We start from the raw sequence: 12,890 nt of genomic DNA, 5'->3' as shown, positions 1-12,890 counted from the left end.
CTTTAATACTTAATTTACTGCAAATTCCACAATATTCTTATATTGTCTAATATGCTTTTTTCTTTTTTAAACTGTGACTCCAAACAGCATATCTTCATTATTTTTTGATATTTTCCAAAACACAATGGAGTTAAAATTGAACAAAATATTGTGATTTATTTAAATTATAAATAAATGACTATATTTCTGCATCTTTGCCATTTAATGTAATAACAAACTCCACAAGGTTGCTCAACAGTCTGTGGTCACCTTTTTCCCATCTTCATGATCTGCCATACATTTTCAATATCAAACAGATCTGGAATGCAGGCAGGCCTTCCTGTCAAGCACACACTCTGTGTCTGCAAAGCCAAGCTGTTGTATTACATGCACAATGAGGCCTTGAGTGGAAATGAAGGAAATGTCCACGGACTTCCTGAGAAAACATGTTGCCTTGACGGCAGCATATGTTTATCTAAAATAAAAATATACCTTTGCATCGATGATAGCTTCACACATATGTAAATCATCCATGCTGGGGGTACTGATACACCCCAATACCATCACAGATGCTGGTTTTTGCACCTAAACAGTTAGGTAAGGTAGGTAAGGTACGACCTACCTGTTTCTCTAGGCATGTTGTTTCATGTAATTGAGAGAAAAAATAATGTAAACCAATTGCTATAATAAATAATAATAATCACACAGACTTTTAAATTCTTCAAAGTGATCATAATTGCAATTAATCATCATTGTTACAGTGCATTCACAAAGTAGTTTACCAGGAATATACTGTAAATATTTTTGTGTTACCCTTCTTGTTGGGACCCCCACTGTGCCTACACAGTGATCTTATTTAATGTGTGTAGCATGATCAGACTGACCCACAGCTTGCCAAACATGTAGTTTGAAGCCAGAAATACATATACAAAAATTTCCTCTTGAAGACTAAACATCAAGGTTAAAATATTTTATTGTTTTTATTGTTATTTATTAGTTAACATTGAATATTGACTGACCGGATGAACCATACACTACTTCCTATCAATGTGTTTAGTGCTTTAAAATTAAACTGCTTCCAAGTATGTCTTTAAATAAATGTGGTCTTTGTCTTGTCTCCTTTTATTATTTAATTGAGAAATGTATTCTGCATCACAACATGCTGCAAATGTGATCACTACATGTTTTGGTATTACGAGGAAGGTAGTTTTTGATCTTTTTCTTAAAAATGGGGCATACAATCCAGTTTTGAAATTCAGATATTATACTTCCCACTGGAGTGCTGATGTGTAGTTTTGCTATGGCAATGTCAGCTTCCACAACAGGCCTTTTGGAGACATGTAACTTATTGCTACAAAGCACAACTGCTAGGAAATGTGCATGTTTTGTGAGTACATGTGCAATGTAGTGTGTGTAGGGGGATGTAAATGGGTGCCAGAACAGTGCAGGGTGAGAGTGGCTGCCATATGTATTTTTATGTTCTATTGCCTAGCTAGGCTCCCTGCCATAGGCAGAGTAATACCAGTGGCAACACACATACAGTGTGTGCACACCACTCTCTGGGGTAGGCTAATAAATGGAGAGGAACATAAATACGTTGTGAAAAGATATAAAGGCTTTGTTAGGACAAACTTGACTTTTTTGCAAGTGTAGAGATGTTAGAGATACTTTATGGAAGAAACTTACAGTAGAACCAAGCTGAGGGTGGGTGGCCATCTGCCTCAACTGGTTGGAGGGACTGAAAAGCCCTCCAACCGAAAGTTGAAAGATCAAGAGACAAACACTGGGCAGGTTGGTAGGGCCAGAAACTGCAAACTGGAAGCATACAGGTCCAAGGCTGGAGATATCTGCAGAAAAATACAGTGAGCAACCTGATCATTTGGTTTGTTTTGTCTGGTTTTATATAGCTGGGTGTCATATGTGTAGCAATGGATATCTATTGAGTGTTTCCTAATAATAATGGCTAAGGTAGACATGTATAAAGTGAAAAGTATTTGTCAAAGCACAGAACCCTGTGGAACTCCTTAACTAACTCTGGTGTGCATGGAAGACTCATGGTTAACATGAACAATTTAACACATACGATTTAAATCAACAAAGTGCTGTTCTTTTAATCTCAATGGCATGCTCTAGTCTCTGAAATAAAATGTTGTGATAATGAAGAACTAAGATTTAACAGAATGAATGTAGAGACAAGTCTGTTCTCTGAAACAAGACAGAATGCTTGAATAGTTTTTTCAAAGATTTTAGAAATAAACTAAATACATTCATGTTAGGGCTTTGAAATGGTTAGATTTTGATAAATACATTTTGCCCCAGTGAAAGTGAGCCTTAATCTTTGAATTAGATAAGAAGGTGAAAAATCAGTAGAGAAATGTGAATGTGAATTGGAAACAAGCAAATCTGAATTGGCATAGAAAAGACCCAGTGAAACTGGTTGAGAAAGGCATTAGAGTGTTGGTGGCAGAGAAGTCAAGCTTCTCTATTTTCCAGAGCTGGAGTCAGGGTCAAGAGGCAGGAAATGGGAAATGGAGAGAAGATAGAGAAAAGGAAGTTGCCTTGGGGCTTTTGAAAGTCTTAAATTATGGGAGGCAAAAATAGGAGGTGGAAACAAGCACGAAGGGAGGCAGTAAGCTCATTGGCTTGATCTAAGCTTCTTCTTGCAACCAACAGGGAGAAAAGGGGAAGGAGTGGAGAGAGAAGAAAAGTGGAATGAGATGGATGGAGGGCTGCTCTGGGCCTTCTTAGTGTGATGAGAGGACAACCAGATGGTACATTGTGTTCACATTAGCATATCTTAATTTGAAGCAATACACAATACATTAATTCATTGCGTATGTCTGGATGTGGGGGACACAAAGGTAGTGCCATGACAAATTTTGTCTCTAACATACTGAAAAGCCTCTCTGTGTTTAAGATAAAGAGTTTTGCTTATGCTTTCAATGGGGTTTAACTGCATATCTGTCTCTAAGGCATCCCACATAAGTGTTTGTTTTCACCACCTACGCCAAGCTTTATTGCTGTTTGGTGAACTTTAAACTTCCAACAAACCCAAAGACGTTAAACAATAATTTTCCTCTGTTTTGGCTTCTTCACCTGTCTCTGTACCATTTCAGGCTTATATCAGGCACGCATTTCTTTACTGAAAAAAAAAACTGTATTGTTTCTAACTACACCCACTTCGTAAAAACTTTGAGAAATTCTTTCCAGAAAATGTTCTGTGTAATACTGTGTAGGTATCTTTAGCAACACAAAGTCCAACTCCAACACAAGGAAGGGAGGGATAGTGACAGAAAGCTTTAAATTCCTGATTATTCAGAAGTAATCTTGTATATATTTTGGAAATATTATTCAGAGAAAGACAGAAATTCTGAAGATGACCGTGGCAATTTAGGTAACAGCATTGTTCTCATTTAGTTAATTGTGGGGATCTCAGAACATGGTATCATTACTAAAGTTCTGACAAGTTGATAAACTAAACAAACACCGAAGGGACAAAAATGTTGATTTCTAAAATTGTTCAAATCTGTCAAAATGTATTGATTAACTAAGTGACTGATTTATTTTTAAAATTAAGCTAGATATTGGCTATTATTTTTTTTTTAATCACAGATATATTGGTAATACAAATAATAATAATAATAATAATAATGACATACTTTATTGATCCCATTGGGGCAATTGTTTTTTGGACAGCTGCTGTAGATGATGGTGCTACTGTGACGTTTCAGTGTCTATAGCCAGGAGGAACCAATAATTGAATCCGTAATCCTGGGGTTTATAGACGACAGCTCTACCATCTGATCTAACTGTCGCCCCCCATAACTTACACTGATCGGTCACAACTTTAAAACCACTGACAGGTGAAGTGAATAACGTTGATTATCTTCTAACATTAGAAACTGTCAATGTGTGAGAGAAAAATAGGCAAGCATAAGGATCTGAGTGACAGGTAGATGACTGGGTCAGAGGATCTCCAAAAAGAAATGAAGAGGTCTGTACCTATAAAGTGGTCCAAGAAGGGAAAACCAGTGACCACTAATGATGGGGTCATGGGTGCCCAGGGCTTGCTTTTTCACTTGGCAAGTGAAAGGCAGCATGTCTGGTCTGATCCCACGGAAGCTACCGTAGCACAAATTACTAAAGAAATTCATGATGGTTCTGGTTGATAGCTGCCAGAACACACAGTGCATCACAGCTTGCTGCATATGGGGCTATACAGTGTGTAGCCATAGGTAGGTGAGAGTGCTAGTGCCTTAAAACCAACCACCTAGGTACAACTGTATGTTGGCCATTGCTGTATTGACAGGAAATGGCAGTAGAAGGCAATAATATTCCAGGTGATGTATAAATACAAATAACAATAAATGATTTGAGGAAAGAGCACACAGACTATTAACTATAAAGGGTCTGATTCAGTAAGAATTCTTTAATAACCAGAGAATGAGAAGAATCATCACTGTGCACATTTAAGTTATACATTTTTGTCAAAACGTATTATATCAGCGTTGGTCTTAAAATCCAGCAGCAATATGAAAATTGTATGAGAACAAATCAAAATTTCCCTAAGCCCATGTTGACATCCTCAGATCACTTGATATGTCTGATGACCATGCGAAAACCCAACCAGCACATTATCACATTTAACAAGCTGTAAAATGAATTGCAAATTATTTCTGTCTGAATCTGAACCAATCATTGTTATGTGTGCCTTTATACTCCTGGCTTTACTGTTTGACGAGAGGGCTCTGTCAAATCACATATAAAAGCAACAACATGGTGATAAAGCAGAACACCAAACATAGAAAGAAATGAATTGTTCAAGTCGCCACTTCAAATCCCCTCAGTTAGCAGAAGAACCCTCTCTCAAAAAATCACCCTAATCATCTCAACTTTAATACTTTCTCCTTTCCCACTCAACCTTCTCCAGAGTCACTGCCTGTGTTTGTCTGATGCTGAGCCATTTTGAGCCCCACTTCCTTGGTTTTACATCTCTTGCCAAACTGTAGCTGAACTGACTCTGAGGTACCACACTGCGGCTGTAAGGAAATTTTGGGGAAATTTTGAGTTTTCTAATCTATGCACACCATCTGACTGAAACCCAAGCTTGATGCATAATGAATAACAAGAAATAAATGATGAAAACGTTACCGGCACCTGGGCACCATCTGTGTCAAGAAAGTTCCATGTTTGATTTCCCCCTCGCTTTCTCTCCCTTCATACCCATCCTACTTTTTTCTGTTTCATGGTAAGAAGCACCTTTTCATTGAAAGCTGCTGTCGCTACTAAAAACGTCTGTAGAACAGAGTTGAGGCTGAGCTGCAACCTCAGAAACCTAGATTTCCCTAAAACCATTTTCCATTTTTTGGCTTTAGACGTAAGCACTTTTTGTACTAAGATAACAGTTGGAGAGGTAAAGGTTTGGCCTTGATGAGACGGAGCAGTGCAAGGAACAGAACACAGTGATAAACTCCATCATCTTCTTTTCTTCTCAAACCGCTTTCAATGACTTTAAAGATAAAGGCTGACTCTGGCTCTGCCCTGAAAACTGATGAAGAGCTGTCTACAATAGAAATGGACATAGCCATTCTTTCTTTGAACCCTTGAATTTTATTGTTTTACAGTGGCAAATTAATGCAGAAAGCCATGAAACCAAAAGGTTCACATATTCTTTCTTGCCACTAAATATTACTGGGAAAGTGCAACTTGTGTATTAGTTTACTGGTGAAGGATTCACCTTTTTGTGCACTTAGCGTTTTAAATATTTTGAAGTATCCACTGGTCATTATCTGAATAGACTAATTTCTGTCTTATTAATGTCTGAACGTTATTGCTATACCCTAGATATTAAACCTCAGTCAGAACTGGTCAGACCTTGATGGACATTAGAAGTGATGCATATGCCGTGTGAATTTGTTTACATGTGCATCACCATGTACAATCAAGTAACTTAACATGCGTAGTATAACAAAGTAAACAAAAAAGTCATAATGATGCATTGATGATTTTCCATGTGCTTGCAGAATTTCAAATTCCAGTGCTCTTCTAGTGACTTCAGCAACGATTATTGTGCCTTAAGCTTCAGACAGACCTGTCATGACTTTGATGCACGTTTAAAGTGATTGTTTTGTAGGAAGTGAATTAGGATTCCAGCATTTGAACATTTCCACCATGCGTCCTCTGACTGGTCTCAGATTCATTCACTCATCTCCAAGATGCCTGGAATACCAGCCTGTCAAGGGCTTTGAAAAACTGAACAAAGTCTAAAGGCAGTTTACACCAAATGTTGATTGATTTTTTTCTGTCAGTGTACCTTAAAATTATTGTAAACTATTGTAAAAGCATCTTTGTTTTACTTTTAAAAACACAGTCTACAGTATGTATAACTATCAATAAAACTTCTATTCTCATCATAGCATATCTCATTACTATTGTGGTACTTATGAACCCATCAGTTAAATGCTTACACACATCACATCAACGACTCACCGTCAGCTTGTTGAGACAGCCTATGCGAGCGAATGGAGCTTCCTGTATTGATTGTCACTGATGCTGGTGAAGGTACAGTCATTAACCCTGTCAAAGTGAAAGATTGTAATGCTGTGCAGGCTTGAAGAAAGCAAACATAAGCAGCGCATTAAACACCACTTTGTTCTCCTTCCAAATGGTCTGTGCTTTGTGTTGATGGCAGGAGTTGTGGATTGTCACTTGTCATTGGATGACCTGTTTGAACAATGACAATATCTACCTCATTGCTTATACCTTTTGCCTCATCTACGCTGCATTGCTCTTGGTGTGGAGCACATTTTCCATGTTGAATGGTTGTCATTTCAGTTTAGCTCTGGAAAACGATGCTCGCAGTGTAATGGAACATTGCACCTAGGTCACCAACAGCTAAATGGAATATTGAAAAATGGAAGTGTCTGTGTGTTAAGTGTCAGGTTGTCAGGTGACTCACTGCTTCTGGGGAAATATTAGACTCTGACGCACCAAGGAGATGGATCACATTTCTTTGGTTGGGTTGGGGATGTCGAGGGGTTGGAATATTACACTAGGCCATTTGTATTCACAGAAGCACTTTGCCTGTTTGTCAAGAAATGTGTGTGAAATAATTGAACAATTCTATATACATTTATTATATCTCTGTTTGCAGACGGCACTCTCCTGAAGAGTATTGATGGTGCACATTTGGACTGTGTGGTAAAAAGCCATCCTGCACTGGTCTCCATAATGAACCTCCTCCCAGAGAATACCATTGTATCTGGAGATGAGAACATTCCTGGGCTAGCAGCTTCTCCAACAGGTAAACTTCATGCAACTGGGAGTACGGTCAAATAATGAAGGACTCAGTAGACAAGATTAGTAGATGTGAATATGTAAAAGTATAGAAATGTGACTTGGCAAGGGGGTGAAAAGGTCAGGCATGTTCATTATCGCCAAGTCGCATCAGTAAAATGTTTAGGAAGTCTGGATCAATTAATGTTAAAAAGTGCGAAAGTGTATGAAATCAAATTGTTTGGTTTAAACATGTTTATGTTTGCTGCCTGGCATTAAGAATGTTGAAATCATAATGATGATAAGGTAAAAATTGTGTAGCAAAAATGTCAAAATGATTAGTACTTTGTAAAACTGTGTGCTGCACAATGAGTGAGTATGTATGTTTTAAGTTTAAGTTTCAAGTTAATTTACCACCATCACTTTCTGCAGACTTCCTCGTTGTTTTTACCCTCTTTGACTTTTCCCCCATCAATTCTCTGCCTCTATGCACAAATTACAACATGATTTCACAAAGAGAAACACTGCTAAGTCTTTGCTGCGTACACAACAGTATGTTTTTGACGTGGGGCTTTTCAACTGATGTTACTATCCTCAGCCTGCCTGTTGTGTGCTGAGCTTTCAGATAACAAAATTTGTCTAGTATGGTGGCAACAGTCATGTGTTCTGTGGTCTGTTCCCATCTTAAGTTTGTGTTGTCGTTGCAGATGTGTGCATATTATTAAAGTGTAAGTAGGTCACACATGAGTATGAGATTCTGTAATCAGTAGTGAAATGGCATTGGTACTTGTGTAACATACAGTTAGGTCCATGCATAATGGAATGAAGATAGGTTGGCCAACACCTTCAGCAATTTAGTTGTGATATGACATAATATACGTAAATACCTGTTTTTCACCAGCTGTCAAAATAAGACACAGGACATCCAACTTAATAGTGTCCCTTTTTGGAAACCTGGTTCCATTAGAAGTTGAAATGTCTGCAGTACTTAGAAAGTAAGTTTCTAAAGGGGAATGTAATGAAGTCTGACAGAGCAGAGCTATAATCATTGGAAGTCAGTGGGAGGTATGGTAGCAGGCTAATCCTCTTCATGTTCTGGGGCTGTGAGCAGCAGAGACCTAAGCTGCCTTTTAAGACCACAGCCACCGGCTTGATATTCATGCTGCATTCAGAACAGTCCAACTCTGCGCTCCACAGACAAGGGCTGCAATGAAACGCTTGATGGCTACATTACTCTTCAAGAGATTACAATCACACTGGCTATTTTCTCTTTGTTGTGTCTGAAAGGGGTGATTTTGGACTTCACAGGCTTTCCCACTTTATTCATTGGCTGAGATGCATTCTTCAATCGATTTTGATTCACTTTATGCCAAGTGTCCGAATGGAAAACGTTTTTGTCAAATTGTTTGACACAAGCACTGGGGTCTCTCTGTGTAGTAGAAATATTCCAGTGATTGGCATTATGCAGCTAAATGAATGGAGCAGCCATTTAAATGGACTGCTGTCTCTTAGAAATGCAACAATCAAATATATTCAGAATCAATGAGTGAGGATTGACTGTGTAAACATTTACTGGCAGTAAAGTGGTGTGTTTCCTCAGCTCATAGATATCTCAGAGAGAACATAACATATGACAATAAATGGAACGTATTTTTGGAAAAGCTTAAGTAAGAAGTAGTAGTGGCAGTGAAATACTAGTTTGCAGTGTCACAGTGTTTGTTGAAATTTTTAATTCTCCCTTCCATTCATTTACATTCCCCTTTTCTTTTACTTCACGCTGCTTGTGCTACATTTGCTGAAGCCTCATTAAGCGAGGCGTTTAAACAAGCCAGTGAACCAGTGTTTTGCCCATCAGTGAAACTGGCGGACAGATCACACATCCATAGAGCAGGTTGCTAGTATGGTTAAAAACAACAATACTGCGGGTTCATATCGAATGCATATTATAAGCATAGCACATTTGATGTGGGCAATGTTTCTGGGAACTAACCCTTTGCCACTGAATTGACACTACTGACAAAGTATTATAGTGAAGCTCAGCTTACTAAGATACGATAACACACACACACACACAAGTAGAATCATTTGTCCACTTGTAGGTTTGCAAACTTCTGGGGTGCCATAGGAATTTTTTGGGGCATGAGCATGTCGGGGGATTTTATAAATGGGTCACAAAAAGGAATATGTTGAAATATATACAATAATTTGTTCCACATATATATTAAAATAGTTGTTGGATTTGAGTTGTTTGTCCTCCAAAACAATCCCAACAGAGCATACTTACTGATCTGTAAACGAAACTGATAAACCAGAGACACAGGAATCCTATTTCAAACACAAGTGTCCTATATATGAAGAATGATTTTGTACATGCCATAACATGTTGATGCTTTGATCATTGTTTGTGCTATCACCAGGAGATGCACTACTCAGGCCTCAGCCGCTCAAGATGCTGCCCTTCACCCTGAACAGACTGACCATCTCCCTTCAGCCCTCCCTAGAGAAGTTTGAGAGCCAGCTGCTGCAGCTGATCAATGCTGACTGCCACAACACAGTAAGGCCCTTCATCCATAACATGCACAGCCTTGATAGTTCATGCATATGACAAAATAGAGCAATAACAGTGTTTATCATGAGAGGTGGGCAACCAACAAGTATAAACACTCATTAAGCAAATGCGTCTTTTCCTCCTCTCATATCCATCCATCCTTTAAATGTACAGTATATGATGCTTACAATGAAAAAACAAGGCACTTTATAGTTGATATAAAGGTACCTACACAGTCCAGATAACATGTCATCCTTCTGAGGTAACAGTTCACTACACTTCTCAAATTAAAGATGGCCATGACGGCCTTGACAAGCCTCTGCCAAGATTATTTTTTGTAGCCTGATGGTTTTCTTTATCTCACTTTACGTTTCTTTTGCATACAATCACAATCCCTTTACAGCTGCCACTGCAATTTAAGGCACATCACCTCCCAAACTAAACCAAAGGGAGTGTATCTGTTCTCTTCTGCTTTTCTTGTCTATGAAAACCCAGACCCTATTTGACAGGTCCAACTATAGACTAGCAAATATTTGTACAGCAACTTTGCACGGCTCTCTGTCTAATTAGTTAAGCCTAAGTGAAATATATAGTAAGTGGATCTAAATGGATTAAGTGCCAAGTATTTGCTTTGTGGAAGTACAGGTAATTAGTGGCTTATAGCACTGTAAGGTTACTTTTGTGAAAAAGTAATGGTTTTAGTGTTTTACAATCATTAATTTAACATAAGTTATTATTCTTTACACGAACACTTACTGCAAAATGTAAACTATAAAATGAAAACACTGAATTATACTGAAAACAATATTTATTATTCACTGTTAATTTTTTGGCTTTTTAGCTGAAAGATAAAGCTCTTAACAGGGAAATGTACTGTAACTCAATAAATTTTTCCCATTCTACCATTCAAGTTTTTATTTTTATTTGTGACATGTTCTTTGAAGGTTTCCACAACCAGGCTAAGTTACATAGATTAGTTAAATGTTCCCGACTTTTAGAACTTCAGTGGTAGTGTGTGACGACATTCTCACGTTTGTAAGAGGTGTTAATACATGCAGAAGTCAGCTTGATTGCAGCTTTTAATTAACGTGTGTGTGTGTGTGTGTGTGTATGTGAGAGAGACAGACAGAGAGAAAAAGCGTGTGATCTGTGTGTGACCTTTAAAAGTGTGACTTTAGCTGGATTGTCATCAAGCTGTCTCAAGTGATGCTGACACCTCACCTGCCAACTCAGTTTTACCGCAGCGTGAGTGAGTGTGTGTGTGTGTGTGTGTGTGTGTGTGTGTGTGTGTGTGTGTGTGTGTGTGTGTGCGTGTGTGTGTGTGTATGTGTGTGTGTTTGAAAGACTCCATTCTAGTGTGTCACTGCTTAAATTGGTATTGAGACAGAAACGCAGTGACAAAAGTGAGGAGGAATGGGCTGGCGGATCAATGTACAGTGCAGTATGACATGAATCCTTTATGCTTGCTGCTACTCTGACATATAGTCTTCACATAATCTCTCTATAAGTATTTCTATTTTTAGCCCGACACGCTAGTGTGTGACTTCTTTTTTACCGTCCACTTTCCCAAATGTATTAAACAGCCCGTGCCCTAGTTGATACGCTTTTCATGTAAACTATTCTGAGATTTATAGAGAGACACTCCGTATTCCATAACTTTATAGCATGCTTTAATGAGCACCAGGCTAATTTAAACTGTGGTCTTGAAGCTGTCCCTCTCACTGTGACCTCCCAAAACACTGTTCACCTTCAGGGTTGCTTGAACATGTGTGTCTTTCCCAAGCTGAGTGAAGCCAGAGGCTACATAACCTCAAATGACCTGTAGCAATGTTTCACCTACATGTAAAATAAAATCTATTACCCTTGATGAAAGCGCCCAAAATCTTGTCAGAAATTATGTAACATCTTGGCTTGTGATCAAAAGACTGGGGAGAACAGAAGATGATGAAGAGGAGAAGAGGAGCAGGCGAGGACCGACGCCACGCCGCAGGCAGAACAAAACGCCTTAGGCTGATTTAATGAACTGAGAAAGACTCTGGTAACAAAGCTCCAGGAAGTTTTCATTTGTCCTAAAAGAAGAAAACTCACTCAAAGTAGGACTGCCCCTGTGGACGTGGTACTATAAAAAAGACAAAGGAGGTTGAACATTTCTGAAATAGGAGGCATCTTGCACATTGCTCTCTGAGGACGTGAAGTGTGGCTGCACCTTTGAATCTGCCAGCTGAGTGCCTTCTCCTTATCATAATTAGGCCTGTACCCAGTGTAACTGATGCAGTGCAAAGGAATGGGGTTTAATGCACTTGGCTCACATCAAATATTCATGAAATGCAGGTCTTCGTAGTGATTGACGATCCAATGATTAAATGAAATAGAGTGCGACTGGTTATAGACCCCATAAGTCAGCCAAGACAGAGAATGCACAGCGGTTAAACGAGAGATTCATAAACTTAAGAAGCCTCAGAGTTGAACCTCTTTTTCTCTCTGTTTCTTCTCTTTTGAAGTGATACAGAATAGTAGGAAAATTGGACCAAGCTCAACAAATTGACCTCCAGGAGACACTTAAGAACAGTGTGAGGGACACAGACTTGTTGCTGCTTCAGTATAATCCGTTTATCGCTTGTGGGATATCAACTATCATAAGTTTTTAATCATTGGGAATCATTTAATTATTGCACCATATGTGCAATGTATGAATGAAAATACTGTACGCATCCTTCCAATATATTTTTCTAATATTTTCTTTTTTGTATACTTGTTTGATAAACAAATGAACTATGGGAAGTGAGAAAGTACTGAGAAACAGACTAACACATTCTTGGGTTTTGGTCTTTAATTTAATTTAATTTGTTGACAAGAAGAAAACAAAAAAAGAATAATGCTGGCCTTGTCCTTAAAGGTTATGATACTGCATATCTGTATCTGGTTAGTATTCATAGTAATAGTCAAAACTAAACTATAACAAAATGTTCTCATGGTGGTGTATTATCTGCAGTGGATGAGCATGGCATGTGTTCTTTTATGCTTGGTGACGTGGTATACAATAGCAAGCAAAAGCAGCAGGGTGAGTGTGTGTTTGACTTAATTTTTT

The 12,890-nt window shown here is 38.4% G+C and overlaps 1 protein-coding gene across 1 annotated transcript in view; it reads left to right on the top strand.

Moving 5' to 3' along the window:
* Positions 1 to 12,890, top strand: part of nphp4 (nephronophthisis 4) — a 128,394-nt gene that overhangs the window by 22,391 nt on the left and 93,113 nt on the right. Inside the window, exons 5-6 of the mRNA XM_026366908.1 lie at positions 7,133 to 7,282; positions 9,672 to 9,808. Coding sequence (XP_026222693.1) covers positions 7,133 to 7,282; positions 9,672 to 9,808 — 287 coding nt within the window. The remainder of the gene's footprint in view (positions 1 to 7,132; positions 7,283 to 9,671; positions 9,809 to 12,890) is intronic.

This window comes from Anabas testudineus, chromosome 7 (assembly GCF_900324465.2).
Source record: "Anabas testudineus chromosome 7, fAnaTes1.2, whole genome shotgun sequence".
Classification (NCBI taxonomy): Eukaryota; Metazoa; Chordata; class Actinopteri; order Anabantiformes; family Anabantidae; genus Anabas; species Anabas testudineus.
This window is presented reverse-complemented; position numbering and strand designations above follow the sequence as displayed.